The 17,039-nt window shown below is 46.9% G+C and overlaps 1 protein-coding gene across 1 annotated transcript in view; it reads left to right on the forward strand.

Annotated features, from left to right (window-relative positions):
- The window catches only part of SLC27A1 (solute carrier family 27 member 1), a 37,549-nt gene extending 21,552 nt beyond the window's left edge, over positions 1-15,997 (forward strand). The window contains exons 10-13 of the mRNA XM_033924312.1: positions 488-625; positions 1,111-1,275; positions 4,528-4,674; positions 11,010-15,997. Of these exons, the coding sequence (XP_033780203.1) occupies positions 488-625; positions 1,111-1,275; positions 4,528-4,674; positions 11,010-11,167 (608 nt within the window). The 3' untranslated portion in view covers positions 11,168-15,997. The remainder of the gene's footprint in view (positions 1-487; positions 626-1,110; positions 1,276-4,527; positions 4,675-11,009) is intronic.
- The last annotated feature ends 1,042 nt before the right edge of the window (positions 15,998-17,039 follow it).

The raw sequence follows: 17,039 nt of genomic DNA on the forward strand, positions 1-17,039 counted from the left end.
CTTAAACTGTAAACCCTTCTTTGGTGCTGTTGTGGTGGGGGGTGGGGGCTTATGTTGTTAAGGTGGAGCTCCTTTTGCTAAGGTTGTCAGTCACCGCCATGTTTGCAGGATAGGCTGATCAGGTCCTGGTTTTAGCCTGCTCCACTGCATGCTGGGACTTGTGGTCCATTGGAAGGCACTAGGCCTTTGAACCTTACAGAGGGTAAAACCACCAGGAGCACATACATGAAATCAAATTGACTGGAATTTTTTGTAGATTGTGTATTATTATTCACTCAGACACATTAAACATGACCCCAGAGTGCCTCATAGGTGCGCACTGACTGGATCTAAGATACAGAAGATAAAGTGACCGCCCCTGAACATGCACAGAGAATCAGTGACAGAGCTGGGGATTTGAACTCTATCCTGTAAACCCCTCCCCCATATCCTGTCATGCATGTGGAAAGGTGGGTTGGTCTCACACCTTCTAGTCCTTTCTCTTCAGGGGAGCCAGGCCTGCTTGTGGGCCGAATTAACCAGCATGACCCTCTGCGTCGATTTGATGGTTATGTGAACGAGACTGCCACCAATAAGAAGATCGCACTGAATGTTTTCCAGAAGGGGGACAGTGTATATTTGTCAGGTACAGTTTATTGAGCACTCGGCTTACGCTGATGAAGCCTGCCAAAGGTAGGGAGTGGATGGGGGGAAGAGGGGCAATAACCATAGATAAAGGAACTGCTGAGGGGGGAGAGGGGGGCAGGAGGGGAAAGGCAGGGACAATAGCCAAAGGCTCAAGAACTGCTGAGGGGAGGGAGGGAGAGAGAGGGACAGGAGGTGAAAACAGGGGCAATAACCAGGAATACAGGAACTTCTGACGGGGAGAGAAAGGGGCAGGAAGGAGAAAGTAGGGCAGTACCAGAGATAAGAACATAAGAAATGCCTTCACCGGATCAGACCTTAGGTCCATCTAGATCGGTGACCCGCGCACACGGAGGCTAAGCTAGGTGTTCCCTGATGAATACCTTGTTTACCCGTATCCCTCAATGTGATTCGCAAGAAGGTGTGCAATAGAAGCAAATGGAATTCGTCTTTCATGCCATCTGTATTTCTCGTTCACCTTGATAGGGGATGTGTTGGTGATGGATGAACTTGGCTACATGTATTTCAAGGATCGCAGCGGTGACACGTTCCGCTGGCGGGGTGAGAACGTGTCCACAACGGAGGTGGAGGGCATACTGAGCCGTGTCCTGTGTCAGACGGACGTGGCAGTATACGGTGTGGAGGTTCCAGGTACTGGGGAAAAGGGTAGAGGGTGCAGAAATGAATGAAATGTAATTAAGTAGAAATGTTTGGCTTCCACTTTACAAAGAAAGAACGTGTTGCGTGTGTGTGTGTGTGTGTGGCATGGCCAGTAAAATATATCTGTGGCAGAGCCGGGATTAGAACCCAGGCCTCCTGACTTTCTCAGATCCAGCACCCCACCGCTTCACCTAAGGCTGCTATTGGCAACATAAGAATAGCCTTACTGGGTCAGACCAATGGTCCATCAAGCCTTTCTTTTCCAAGCTGAAGAGCCCTAACCATTTTAGTCTTTTCTCATACGAGAGGAGTTCCATCCCCTTTACCATCTTGGTCGCTCTTCTTTGAACCTTTTCTAGCGCCGCTATATCTTTCTTGAGATAAGGAGACCAGAATTGAACGCAATACTCCAGGTGAGGTTGCACCATGGAGTGATACAGGGGCATCGTAACATTCTTAGTCTTGTTAACCATCCCTTTTCTAATAATTCGTAGCATCTTGTTTGATTTTTGGCCACCACCACACATTGGGCGGAAGGTTTCATCGTATTGTCTACAATGACACCCAGATCCCTTTCTTGGGCGCTAACCCCCAAGGTGGACCCTAACATCCAGTAACTGTGATTTGGGTTATTCTTCCCAATGTGCATCACTTTGCATTTGTCCACATTTGATCTGCCACTTGGGCAATTTCCTAGGATCCGCCTGCAATTTTTCACAATCTGCATGTGGGCTGGGGCTCTTATCTCTGGAGAAAAGGAGGCTCAGGGGAGATATGATAGAGACCTTCAAGATCATGAGGGGCATAGAGAGGGTGGATAGGGACAGATTCTTCAGACTGAAGGAGACAGCAAATACGAGGGGGCATTTGGAGAAACTGAAGGGAGACAGGTTCAAAACAAATGCAAGGAAGTTTTTTTTCACCCAAAGGGTCGTGGACACTTGGAATGCGCTACCGGAGGAAGTGATCAGGCAGAGTACGGTACAAGGATTCAAACAGGGATTGGATGGATTCCTGAGGGATAAAGGGATCGTGGGATACTGAGGGAGGAGCTGGGATGTAACACAAGTATAGGAAGTTAACCAGGTAATGAGTATAAACCAACCTGGTCGTGCATGTGCAAGACCGGAGGGCTAGGACTTCGATAGGAAGGCAGGACTTAAATGGGAAACCAAGGTGGCAAGGGAGCCCCTTCTGATGATTCAGACAAGTCTTGACCTGTTTTTGGGCCACCGCGGGAGCGGACTGCTGGGCAGGATGGACCTGTGGTCTGACCCGGCAGAGGCACTGCTTATGTTCTTATGTTCTTATGCATGTGTTTTAACAACTTTGAACAGTTTAGTGCCATCTGCAAATTTAATCACTTTACTCGTTGTTCCAATTTCCGGATCATAAATAAGTTAAATAGCACTGGTCCCAGTAAAGACCCCTGTGGCACTCCACTGTTTACTCTCCTTCATTGAGAAAAATGACCATTTAACCCTACCGTCTGTTTTCTATCCGATAACCAATTCCTAATCCACAACTGAACTTTTCCACCTATCCCATGACTTTAATTTTCTTAGGAGCCTCTCGTGAGGAACTTTATCGAAAGCTTTCTAAAAATCTAGATACACTACATCAACCGGCTCATCTTTATCCACACCTTGAAAGAAGTCAGCAAATTGATGAGGCAAGATCTCCCTCGGCTGAACCCATGCTGACTCTGTCCCATTAAAAATCATGTTTGTCTACGTGTTCCACAATTTTTTTTTTATAATTGTTTCCACCATTTTGCCCAGCACTGAAGTCAGGTTTACTGGTCTGTAATTTCCCAGATCTCCCCTGGAACCCTTTTTAAAAATCGGCGTAACATTGGCCACCCTCCAGTCTTCATTTTAGCGACAGGTTATAGATCACTAACAGCAGGCCAGCAATTTCATGTTTCAAGTTATTTTTGTACCTTGGGATGTATACCATCCGGTCCAGGTGATTTATCACTTTTTAACTTGTCAATTTGGCTTAGTACATCTTCCAGATTCACCGAGATTTCTTTCAGTTCCTCCGCATCATCACCCTTGAAACCCATTTCTGGTTCAGGTAGATCTCTTACATCTTTTTACGTAAAGACCAAAGCAAAGAATTCATCCAGTCTCTCCGCTATGGCCTTATCCTCCCTGAACGCTCCTTTTGCTACTTAATCATCCATCGGTCCCATGGATTCCCTCACAATTTTTCTGCTTCTGATGTGCCTAAAAAAGTTGTTATGAGTTTTTGCCTCTTTTGCAAGTTTCTCTTCATATTCTTTCTTAGCTTTCTTTATCAATGCTTTGCATCTAACTTGCCAGTGCTTGTGTTTCTTCTTATTTTCTTCATTCTGATTTTTCCATCATTTAAAGGATGTCTTTTTGGCTCTAATAGCCTCTTTCACTTCACCTTTTAACCATGCTGGCTCTCATTTCCTCTTCTTTCCACCTTTGTTAATACGTGGAATACATCTGTTCTGGGCTTCCACAATAGTATTTTTAAATAACATCCACACCTGGTTTACAGTCCTAACCCTTGCAACTGATCCTTTTAAGAACATAAGAAATGCCTCTGCTGGGTCAGACCCAGGGTCCATCGTGCCCAGCAGTCCGCTCACGCGGTGGCCCAACAGGTCCAGGACCTGTGCAGTAATCCTTTATCTATACCCCTCTATCCTTTTTTCCAGCAGAAAATTGTCCAATCCTTTCTTGAACCCCAGTACCGTACTCTGCCCTATTACGCCCTCTGGAAGCGCATTCCAGGTGTCCACCACATGTTGGGTAAAGAAGAACTTCCTAGCATTCGTTTTGAATCTGTCCCCTTTCAACTTTTCCAAATGCCCTCTTGTTCTTATATTTTTTGAAAGTTTGAAGAATCGGTCCTTCTCTATTTTCTCTATGCCCTTCATGATCTTGTAAGTCTCTATCATATCCCCTCTAAGTCTCCTCTTCTCCAGGGAAAAGAATCCCAGTTTCTCCAATCTTTCTCTATCTCTCTCTCTCTCTCTTTCTGTCCCTCTCTACTCTCTCTATGCCCTTCATGATCTTGTAAGTCTCTATCAAATCCCCTCAGTTATTTATGACGTCTAGGAATTTTACCTCTCTAGCACTCCCTGATGTAACATTTAAGCAGTCAATGTTGGGGTAATTGAAATCACCCTTTGTTATACTGTTGCCCAATTCTCCAGCTTTCCTATTCTATGAAAACATTTCTGCTCTGACCCTCTCTGTTTGCCAGGTGTGGAAGGGAAGGCGGGGATGGCTGCCATCGCTGACCCCAAGGGTAGAATGAGCCCCAGCGTCCTCTACCAGGAGCTTCAGAAGGCCCTGCCCTCCTACGCCCGTCCCATCTTTCTCCGCTTCCTGCCTCAGGTTGACAAGACAGGTACGTGTTCGCCAGTTCAGAAGCCTCTCCCCTGGTTTGAGTAAAAAGACGTTGTGTCCACACATTATCCCAGGACAAGCAGGCAGCATATTCTTGACTGATGGGTGACAGCACCGACGGAGCCCCGGTACGGACAATTTTAGAGTGATTGCACTCTAAGAACTTTAGAAAGTTCTAGCTAGGCCGCACCGCGCGTGCGCGAGTGCCTTCCCGCCCGACAGAGGCGCGCGGTCCCCAGTTTCTTAGTTTCCGCGGAGCTAAGAAGACGCATGTTCCAACTGCTGTTGGAAAATTTTTTTCAAATTTTTTCTCACCTTCCCGCTCGCGCGTTATTTTCTTGTCGTGATTTATTCACCTTATCGTTTCTTTCTTTTATTTAAAAAAAAAAAAAAAAAAGTCAATTTTTTTCGACTTTTATCCGGTCGGCCCCGGCGGGGCCTGTTGGCACCATCGAAGCCTCGGGCTTCGATTTTGCTACGGCCGTTCTTCCCTTCATGCCCCCTTCACCGGGTTTTAAGAAGTGTCAGCGGTGTGCACGTCCTATTTCTCTTTCCGACCCGCACAAGTGGTGCCTTCAGTGTCTGGGTCCGGACCATAGGGCAGAAACGTGCACCCGCTGCAGTTCTCTCCAAAAGAGAACTCTAAAGAATCGCCAAATTCAACAGCGAATTCTTTTCGGTGCCGCCATGGAAGTTCCCCCGGCATCGACACCGACATCTTCTTCCAAATCGGCACCGGTGACTTCGACACCGCAAGATCCATCCCCGGTGTCGCTCCCTATGGGTAAGCCGGCTAAGAAGCCATCCCCTACTGTCCTTGGCCCGCCAGTCGAACAAGCAGTGAGCCAAGTCCTGCAGACTGCGCGCCGGCCCCGCAAACGCTCCGCTCCTATTGAAGTCACTGCCTCTTCATCGGCATCGACTTCTCCGGAGCGTCGAGCTGCACCGCAGGTACCGAGCAAGAAAAAAGCGGTACCGGTGCCATCGGGACCGTCTTTGGATGAGAGAATAGCATCCATCCTTCAGGTCCAGCTTAAGGAGCAGTTACAACACTTGCTCCTGGCTCTGCTGACTCCGAGCCTTCCAGTGTCGATACCTACTGAGCCTTCGGTGCCGATTGTCGAGCAGCCTGTTTTATCGGCATCGACGTTGTCGGCACCGCAAAAATCTGTTTCTATGCCTGTTCTCTCGGCGGAACCGAAGTCTCTTCGACGCACTGCTTACTCGACTTCGGAACCGGTACCGTTCTCCGACACCCGTACCGCTGTACAATCACCCGGTACGGTGTCCATGAGGTCTGGTAAATCGGTACGCAAAACCAAGCACACCGAACCTTCTACCCCACTTTCTCAGGGCCGTCTTTCATCGGTACGGGACCCTGATTTGTGGGTGATTCTGATGACCCCCTCGGTACCGAGGCAGATTATTCCTCGGAGGAGGATGTTACATCAGTGCAAGATCCTGCTGGTAAGCCAGAGCACTCGTCCTTCACCAAGTTTCTTAAGGAGATGTCGGACACCCTTTCCATTCCTCTAGAGCAGGGGTGTCAAAGTCGATCCTCGAGGGCCGCAATCCAGTCGGGTTTTCAAGATTTCCCCAATGAATATGCATGAGATCTATGTGCATGCACTGCTTTCAATGCATATTCATTGGGGAAATTCTGAAAACCCGACTGGATTGCGGCCCTCGAGGACCGACTTCGACACCTGTGCTCTAGAGTCTGACTCTAAAAAATCCAAAGCATTTCTTGATGCTTTGGATTTTGACCAGCCTCCGAAAGAATTTTTGAAGTTACCCCTCCATGATATCTTGAGGGAAACTTTTTACAAAAATTTGGAAACTCCTCTCACCGTTCCAGGAGCCCCTAGGAAGCTGGAATCGCTTTACAAAGTGATTCCTATTCCAGGGTTTGACAAACCCCAGCTGCCCCATGAATCTCTGCTGGTGGAGTCCACCCTCAAGAAATCGGCAGGCTCTAGTGTTTATGCCTCTGTCCCTCCTGGCAGAGAGGGGAAGGCCATGGATAAATTTGGTAAAAGACTTTACCAAAATGCAATGCTGGCCAACCGTTCAGGTAATTATGCGTTTCACTTTTCTTTTTACCTGAAACATTTGATTCAGCAAGTCTCTTCTTTTCAAAAGTATCTTCCTGACCGTAAGCTTCCTGCATTCCAACAATGCACTTCCAGTCTCCTGCAACTCAGGAAGTTTATGGTCCGGTCCATCTATGATACTTTTGAACTCACATCCCGAGCCACGGCTATGTCTGTAGCGATGAGACCTTTGGCATGGCTCAGAGTCTCCGACCTTGATGTGAACCACCAGGACCGCCTTGCCAATGCTCCCTGCCTGGGTGATGAGCTCTTTGGAGAATCTATGGATACCACCACTCAAAAGCTCTCTGCCCATGAGATGAGGTGGGATACCTTGCTGAAAAATAAAAAGAAGCCTCCTCCTCCTCGTCCATTTAGACAGCAGCCATCATATCAGAGGCGGTTTTCTGCTCGGCCAGTTCAGCCTCAACCTCCACAACCTCGGAGGCAGCGGCAACAGCACCAACAAGCACATCAGCAACAGCCGCCTACCATAAAGCCTGTCACTCAGACTAAGCCGACTCAGCCCTTTTGACTCCCTTCTCCTGGGCATTGCCAGTCTCCCTCCCTCCTGTCCTCTTCCACAGCCCATAGAAGGTCGATTAACCATTTTTCACTCTCGATGGGAGGTCATCACCACCGACCAGTGGGTGCTCTCGATCATAGCCCATGGTTACTCCCTCAATTTTCAGACTCCTCCACCGTTAAGCCTGCCAAAAGAGTCTGCTTCCAACAAGTCTCAATCCCTCCTTCTCAATGCCATCGAAGAAGTTCCTCAAGATCAGCGAGGTCAGGGATTTTACTCCAGGTACTTTCTAGTTCCCAAAAAGACCGGAGACCTCAGACCCATCTTAGATCTCAGAGATCTCAACAAATGTTTGGTCAAGGAGAAGTTCAAAATGCTCTCTCTTGCCACCCTCTACCCTCTTCTCGCTCAGGGCGACTGGCTATGCTCCCTCGATCTCAAAGAGGCTTACACACATATCCCTATCCATCTGACGTCCAGGCAATATCTGCGCTTTCTCATCAATCAACATCATTATCAGTACAAGGTGCTACCCTTCAGCCTGGCCTCCTCTCCCAGGGTATTCACCAAATGTCTGATTGTGGTAGCGGCCTATCTCCGCTCTCACAACTTTCAAGTCTTCCCTTATCTGGACGACTGGTTGATCAAAGCTCATTCCCCTCAGGCGGTTCTGCTTGCCACCAATCAGACTATTCACCTCCTTCGACTGTTAGGGTTCGAAATCAATCTACCCAAGTCTCACCTCATTCCGACCCAGCGACTTCAATTTATTGGAGCCGTTCTGGACACTGTTCTGATGAGGGCGTTTCTTCCATCCAACCGCCTTCACGCCATCCTCCATCTCTGTCAGCAGGTGTTTCAACAGATTACCATCTCTGCGAATCACATGATGGTGCTATTGGGGCACATGGTTTCGACAGTACATGTCACCCCCTTCGCACGTCTCCACCTGCGTACTCCTCAATGGACCTTAGCGAACCAATGGTCCCAGGCGACGGATCCTTGTTCACAACACATATCTGTGACCTCGTCTCTTCGACAGTCACTTCTTTGGTGGTTGACATCTTCAAATCTATCCAGAGGTCTGCTGTTCCATCTACCTCCGCACCAACTAGTCATCACCACAGATTCCTCCCCCTACGCCTGGGGAGCTCACTTGAACGAGTTCCAAACTCAGGGGTTTTGGACTGCCCAGGAAAAGAAACGCCACATCAATTTCCTGGAACTCCGAGCGATGTTTTATGCCCTCAAGGCGTTTCAACATCTTCTCTTTCCTCAAGTACTACTCATTTGCACAGACAATCAAGTTGCAATGTACTACATCAACAAACAGGGAGGAACGGGCTCTCGCCTGTTGTGTCAGGAAGCCCAACGGATTTGGTCTTGGGCGACAGCTCGTCACTTATTCCTGAAGGCTGTCTACATTCAAGGGGAACAGAATTTCTTAGCGGACAATCTCAGCAGAATTCTCCAACCTCACGAATGGACTCTCGATCCCTCGACTCTTCAGTCCATTTTCGCTCAATGGGGCACTCCTCAAGTGGACCTTTTTGCAGCTCCCCACAACCATCAGCTGCCCCTGTTTTGCTCCAGACTCTACTCTCCTCACTGTCTGGCGCCCGATGCATTTCTCCTGGATTGGACCAGTCTCTTCCTATGTGCATTTCCCCCTCTACCGCTCATGCTGCGGACATTGTTCAAGCTCAAAAGGGAACAAGCCACCATGATTCTCATCGCTCCACAGTGGCCCAGGCAACATTGGTTCTCCCTTCTACTTCAACTCAGTTCCAGGGAACCCATACCTCTTCCACTGCTTCCTTCTCTGCTTACTCAGCATCAACAGTCCCTTCTGCATCCCAACCTGCAGTCTCTGCACCTGACAGCTTGGTTTCTCTCGGGCTGACTTCGGCTCATTCTCTCCTTTCTCAGCCTGTCCGTTCTAACATTGATGCTTCCAGGAAACCGGCCACTCTTCAGTGTTATCAACAGAAGTGGTCTCGGTTTTCTTCCTGGTGCCTCTTACATCACCATTATCCCATGTCTCTAGCAGTGGGACTGGTGTTGGACTATCTACTTTCCTTGTCTGACTCTGGCCTTAAATCTACTTCTATCAGAGTTCATCTTAGTGCCATTGCTGCTTTTCATGAGCCGGTTCATGGAAAAACCCCTCTCGGCTCATCCTTTAGTTTCTAGATTTATGAGAGGCCTTTTCAATGTGAAACCACCTCTCAAGCCCCCTCCTGTGGTTTGGGATCTCAATGTGGTTCTTTCCGCTTTAATGAAGCCTCCTTTTGAACCTTTGGCCACAGCACATTTCAAATTTCTCACTTGGAAAGTGGTCTTCCTCATAGCTCTCACTTCTGCCAGGAGGGTCAGTGAGTTGCATGCACTAGTGGCTGATCCACCTTTCACTGTTTTTCACCATGATAAGGTGGTTCTACGTACACATCCAAAGTTTCTCCCTAAGGTTGTGTCTGACTTTCATCTTAATCAGTCCATCGTCCTACCTGTTTTTTTTCCAAAGCCTCATTCTCATCCAGGTGAACAGGCTTTGCATACCTTGGACTGTAAACGTGCTCTGGCTTACTATCTTGAACGCACCAAACCTCACAGATCATCTCCTCAACTGTTTTTGTCATTTGATCCTAACAAGTTGGGTCATCCTGTATCTAAACGCACCCTATCCAATTGGCTTGCTGCTTGCGTTTCATTCTGTTATGCTCAGTCGGGCCTGACACTGGAAGGTTCTGTCACGGGCCACAAGGTTAGAGCTATGGCAGCATCTGTAGCTTTCCTCTGTTCCACTCCTGTTGAGGAAATCTGCAAGGCTGCCACTTGGTCCTCAGTTCATACTTTCACATCGCATTATTGTTTGGATGCATTCTCCAGACGGGATGGACACTTTGGCCAATCTGTTTTGCAAAATTTGTTTTCTTAATGGCCAACCTTCCCTCCATCCCTCTTTTTGTTAGCTTGGAGGTCACCCATCAGTCAAGAATATGCTGCCTGCTTGTCCTGGGATAAAGCACAGTTACTTACCGTAACAGGTGTTATCCAGGGACAGCAGGCAGATATTCTTGCGTCCCACCCACCTCCCCGGGTTGGCTTCTTAGCTGGCTTATCTTAACTGGGGACCGTGCGCCTCTGTCGGGCGGGAAGGCACTCGCGCACGCGCGGTGCGGCCTAGCTAGAGCTTTCTAAAGTTCTTAGAGTGCAGTCACTCTAAAATTGTCCGTACCGGGGCTCCGTCGGTGCCGTCACCCATCAGTCAAGAATATCTGCCTGCTGTCCCTGGATAACACCTGTTACGGTAAGTAACTGTGCTTTTAGTCCTCTGAGCAACCCAAATAAATGTTGTGATTTTGTGGGTGCCCCAAATAATTCTTACTGATTTGTTATGGCCCAAGGACGCGTGATATAGTAAGTAAAACTAAAACATACACCTGCTTCTTGGAAGGGATGATTTTTATCAAGCGATTGCAGTTTCCAGTAGGTAAAGATTTCATGGATGTGTGTCCCTGTGCCAGTGAGCTGACAACCAAAGTTTGAGTTTGGGGGCAGTTAAGGAGTTTTTGAGGCTCACACAGCACATGCTGGATGGGGAGGAGTGAATTGGAGGCTCATACCTATGGTTGCCCTCTGTCAAGAGCTCCTGTAACACAGCTGTGAGGATTTTGATGGCCCCTTCTTTTAATACGCTTTTCCCTTTCTTCCAAGGCACCTTTAAAATCCAGAAGACCCGTCTGCAGAAGGAGGGCTTTGACCCCCGCCACACATCAGACCACATGTACTTCCTGGATGCTAAGCAAGGATGTTACATACCTCTGGATGAAAGGCTCTTTGGCATCATCGAGACAGGAAAAATCTCACTGTGATGTTGCTACAGTGGAGGCAGAAGGAGCGGCAACCCATCAGCAGAGAAAAGCACTCTTGTGCACTAGAAATCCACCTCCCCCCACCCTCCTCCGTCTCCCAGTGACGGCTGCACTTGGTTAACACAGATGGCTTCCTCCAAGTCAATTAACTCTCTGACACGTTAACACCTCCCTCTCTGCGCCGCAGAACACGGACAGCTGAGTAACCCCATAATCTTTTTCTCACGCCTGTAACTTCAGAGACAGCGCCGAACGCATCGCTCGGGGTCTGCAGGGATCGTTGAGGCCTGACGATTTTCTAGAGCACAGCCACAACGATCGACAGATGAAACTTTTTATTTCGCGGACTTTTGTTAAACTTTGGGTGATGCAAAGCTCTCCCAACCTCCGGATGCTTTACACGTCCAAGGAGGATCCCAAATACTCCCTCAGGAGATCAGGGTGCTGGCTGCTACAGAGTGACATAAATTCTGGCTGAAAGACACTTTATTGTTGTACCCTAAGTGATGTTAATTATTCTTGGCGATGCCTCGTGGCCTGCTGGGTTCAGAGTGAGGGATGTAGAGCGCATTCTTATAATTTCAGGAGGTGGTGGGAGCAAGGAGGAAAAGAAGGGGGGATATATTTATGGTATTAAACAGGTGATGGACAGCGGTTTCTCTTTTTCTGCTTAGAAGGCAGGTGACAAGGAAGGGGGAATGAGCCATCGAGATGACCCAGCGCTCCGTGGGGGAATCCTTGATTGGAAGCAGAATACGTTGGATGGCGCTCGTTCTAGGGTATATGCTTCCCACCCCCACCAATCCAAGGAGGGTAGCGGCATTCAAGCTTCTCATGGTCTTCTTAGGAGTTGCCTTTGCCGCCAGTCCTTCAGAGCATCCATTGGCTCAGTTCTCTGTTCCCCCTCACTCCCGACCTTTGGGTGTCTCAGAGTTCATGCAGCCCCTTCCTGCAGACAGACTGCTTTATTCCCTTGTGAAGGAGTCCTCTTGTCCAGTACTAACTTCAAAGCAAAGTGCCCTGCAGGCTTCGTGAGCAGTTTGAGGCCCCAAAATGGCAGCTGGTGGTTTCGGTGTGGATTCTGCAGTCCAGTGATACGGGATACCAGAGCTACAGAGACTCCCTGGCCATTCTGTTTTCACTGCCCTCTGTGGTATTTTGCTTCACTGCAATGCTAGTAAGATGGTGGTGCCTCGTATTTCATGCTGGCTTGTGATGTAAACGGGTCGCAATTTACTGCAGTACAAGGGGAACGAAACACTTGTTTTTTTGCGAAGTTATGAGAAAGCGATACCTCGGGCACCTCAGAAAATGAGGTTAATATTAACGTAAGACCTTATTTAAAAGGACCTTTTATGTGACGCAGGCAGATGACCTGACACGGAGTCTACGTTTCAACCCGGGGTAGGTCTCCTTTTACCCAGCGCACAAGATCGCAGCCTGACTACAGGGCAGGTCTCCTCAGCACGGTTCATAGAATCAGCGGGGAGGGCAGGTCTTCTCGACACAGCAGGTCTCTTTTAAAAGATACAGGCTGGCTTTTTTTCATTTCTCGTTTCCTCTGTTTCAGGCAGTTGCCGGTATATAGGTCAGCAAGTTGAAAGAAGTGATTAGCATTTTGTGAGTGTTGGTGGGGGGGGGAGGCAATCAGGAGCACATATGACGTCTAGAGCCAGGATCTCCTTTCTTCAAGTGCCTTTTTGTCCAAGCCAGGGCTTTGTCCTCTTCTCCCAGCTGAAAGTACAGTTTGTGCGTGGCATGGTTACAGGACTTGAAAACATCTGTAAAAAAAACCAAACAAAAAATACTTAATAACCTGTGAGTGTTCAAGACCAGTATAAACACCCAGCGCTTCCTTTCACCTTCCTTATCTCTGATTGGGTGGAGGCCCCCTTGCCCTGTCCGCAGTTAAGCTTTGGTAATCCATGTTTTTTTTTTTTTACTTGGGAGTACAATTCTTCATTTGCTAACAAGGAAAGCACCCCTCCCCTTTTTATTCATCCCTATTTTCCAGTCATCCAAGTATTCCTCACCCCAAAATAATCCTGACACATTCCCCTAACCAAAATGCACAGCGGGAAGAGGATTTCATAAGTGCTTTAGACTTGGCAAAAACCAGACAAAACTCTACAATCGCAAATCCCAAGATAAATGTCTAAAGTAGAGTTGTAAACAAATGACTATGAACATGCCCAGAGGGAATTTATTTCTATTTTGTAACAATATAAATCTTGACCGCGGATCCTTTCCAACCAAAAAGGGGAAAAAGACCTCAGACCATTTTGATATTGTTTCAACCCAGCCAAAGCTGATCAGTTGAACGAAACAGTCCTGTAATCATAGGTCATTAAAAAAAACAACTTTCTGCAATCTGTTTTTTAAAGCATGTAGCTTCTTAACCCTCTTCCTACTGTTTCTGTAGGGTTTATTTGATCCTAACAGTGTGATAATCTCCAAATTTCCCTCATCATGGCATAGGATTACTGGATGCACGGAGACAGCAAGGACTCAGGCTGGCAGTCTCTTCTGTGGTGGAAAGCTGACCCATCTTCTATGAATTTGGGCCTTCTAGAGCTTTCTAAATGTCCTTGAATGTGAAGCTGCATATATAGTATTTGTGATTAAATAGTTTTTGGCTAGAGTCAGGTTTAATGCATAACTTCTAGTGGCTTTCTCTTATTCCTTTAGGCTAGATAGATGAAGGCTTACAAAGCAGTCGGGCAGAGCTGATTGTTCTCTAAGATGAACAGATGAAGAGGTGTATAAAATCACAGAGCTGGGTAGATAGGGCATGATGGCTTCTTACCTTTTCAAATACTTCTAGAACCAGGGAAGAGTTAAAGAAACTAATACTTAACACATTTGAAATAAATCAGAGAGAGAGAAGATTTTTATATTCAGTGTGCAATTAATTAGTGGGATTTGTTGGGCACAGGATGTGATGAGAACAGTTCATGCAGCTGGCTTTGAAAAGGGTTTGGAAGACCAGAAACTGCTATTAGCCAGGGAGACTTGGAAAAGCCACTGCTTAGCACAGGGAAAGAGCAATGGACGATGGCTTTAAACCTTGGGGGTCCTACTGGATCTGTGGATTAGCTATTGACAAAGTAGATAATGACAGAAAATAAATACCCCGTCTAATCCACCCCTATCCACGTTGCAAGGGGTGCAGAAACTTGACTGTTTGTAAGTTAGGTTAGTTTATTTGACAGATCACAAAAATCAAGGGGAGGGGAATAAAAACAAAGACATGCAATCAAACAGACTTACAAGTACAAAAGGTAAGCAGTAAGGGGAAGAATTGCAATATGCTTAGGGAAGTGGGCAAGGGTAAAACAGATGGATAGGGATATTCTGCTCCAGCATTAAGTTTCTGCTGTGATGAGTAGAGCTAGTGTCCGGGGCTAGGTATTGTCAAAGAGTTAGGTAAAAGCTAAGGTCTTTAACTGAAGCTTAAAAGTGTTATAAGACTCTGCTTTCCTGAGATAGAGTGGAACAGAATTCAGTTCCAAAGAGTAATAGAAAAGTATGAATTAGAGAATGACTCGGGGTCATATTTGTCCCTATCCACACAGGAACTCATTTTCCAGTCCTGGTGAGTTTTTTTCCTGTCCCTGCCCCATGTCCTGCAAACTCTGTCCTCATCTGCACAAGCCTCAAACACTTGAAAATCTTAAGTGTACAAGGCTTGTGCGGTTAAGGCAGAGTTTACAGGAATGGGGCAGGGACAGGGAAATTGAGTTCCTGTGGGGACAGGGACAAATATGACTCCGAGTCATTCTTGAGGATGAATTTCTGTGTGTATATATAGAAATACTTGTCTGAACGAGGGAACTGACAGGAGATTTTGTTGGGTTGAGCGACCTGTTCTCTAGGTGGGGTAAGGAATCAGTAGGATAACCAACATAAAGGGAAGTCTGGATCTGACTATAGAGTACTTTGAGTTTGAATGGAAGGATATGTTCAGTTTTTAAAACAAGAGAGACGTTCACATTTTGAGCGGTTATATAATAGGTTATCGTAACATAATAGATGATGGCAGAAAAAAGACCCGAATGGTCCATCCGGTCTGCTCAACCTGATTCAATCTAAGAATTTGTTGTTTATTTTCTTAGCTATTTCTGGGCAAGAATCCAAAGCTCTGCCAGGTTCTGTTCTTAGGTTCCAACTCCTGAAGTCTCCGTCAAAGCTCACTCCAGCCCATCTACACCATCCCAGCCATTGAAGCCCTCCCCAGCCTATCTTCAACCAAACGGCCATATACTGTACAGACACAGACCGTACGAGTCTGCCCCATACTGGCCTTAGGCAGAAAGAATCCTGCTGGTCCAGACACTGTTTCTCTCTGGACACAACCATACTCCGTCTGATTCTCTGAGGCAGAACCGATCCAGCTGTGTTGCTGGTAGCAATACTTACAGTAGATGTTTTTTTCAGGTGCCTTATCTTGAAATTTTCAGACACCCGCACATGAAAGGTGCAATGAACACTACACAATATTGGTGCAGAGTTTCTGTCTGTTGGCCCATGTCACTCACTGTGAATCCATACACTCTTCCTTCCACTTGAGAGCGAGGAAAGTTGTTCTCCCTCACTATTGAGGAAAGGAACTGTAACCATAGATGCTGAAGTATTGGGCGGGATTTTCTTTTGACAGACTGTGTCTGTAATGTTGAGTGATGTAGCTTAATGTGATATGCTGTTATTTTAAAGATATTAACAGGTCTAATACAGTGAAAAGTGGTTTGTTATGACTTTTTTTTAAGTTACTAGTAGATCAATAAAAAGATATACCATCTTGTATTAATAAAGGACATTTTTACAGTTGTATACTATCAGAAATGTTCATTTCCAATCTCTTTGTAACGTATCTATCCTTGCAAATGTGAGAGGCAAATCAGAAGCTTAGAACATTTTGGATTAAGCGACTCTCTGTGCTCCATACTGAAACACTGATGTCATGACTGCCACAAACTACCGGACATGAAGTCCAGCTAGCCCAGTATCCTGTTGATGTCCATGCATGGGCAAAGGCCCGCTGGCCACAGCCCTGAGTTTGGGCCTTTCCGAAACCTGGCCAATCTGCCAGGTTTGGGAAATCCCACGGGGTAGGGAGAACGAGAGGGCACTCTCTAAAACGTAAGGAAGTTCTTTTTCACCCAGAGACTCTTCAGGAGTCTGTCATAGGGGAAAACACCCTCCAGGGATTCAAGACAAAGTTAGACAAGTTCCTGCTGAACTGGAACGTACGCAGGTAGGGCTAGTCTCAGGGCACTGATCTTTGATCAGAGGGCCGCCGCGTTAGCGGACTGCTGGGGACGATGGACCACTGGTCTGACCCAGCAGCGGCAATTCTTATGTTCTTTAAAAGAGAACATGTCTGGCGAACATCTGGTAACCCTAGTCAGACCTCACTTGTATTAGCAAGTAGGAAGATGTTTTACTTTTTGATTTGATTTGAATACTTGATCTATTGCTAAAAAACGTAGCATTTACAATTCCAAATACATAAACATCTCATTTAAGCTAAAGGAACCCTTTCATCCAAGCACACACCCCCAAACTAAAAATGCCATATAATTCCATGGATGCGAATAGTGGAGTTGCATGATTATATGGGAATTAAACTGTTAAAATGCAAACGAAAAACTTTGAAAACAGTGCTCAGGCTAGTACTGTGCTCAACTTCCGCCACACCGCAGATGGCGCCACTCTTCGGCCAGATTCCCAGCTGAAGGAAACCAAGAGGCGTGGCTGAGAGCTATTGCGTTCCAATCGTTTACGGGGCCCGCCCTCCTCGACTTCCCTTACTAGGTTGAAAGCGAGGCTAAACACGCAATCAATAAGAAGCGGTTGCAAACAGGAAGGAGGT

This window comes from Geotrypetes seraphini, chromosome 16 (assembly GCF_902459505.1).
Source record: "Geotrypetes seraphini chromosome 16, aGeoSer1.1, whole genome shotgun sequence".
Classification (NCBI taxonomy): domain Eukaryota; kingdom Metazoa; phylum Chordata; class Amphibia; order Gymnophiona; family Dermophiidae; genus Geotrypetes; species Geotrypetes seraphini.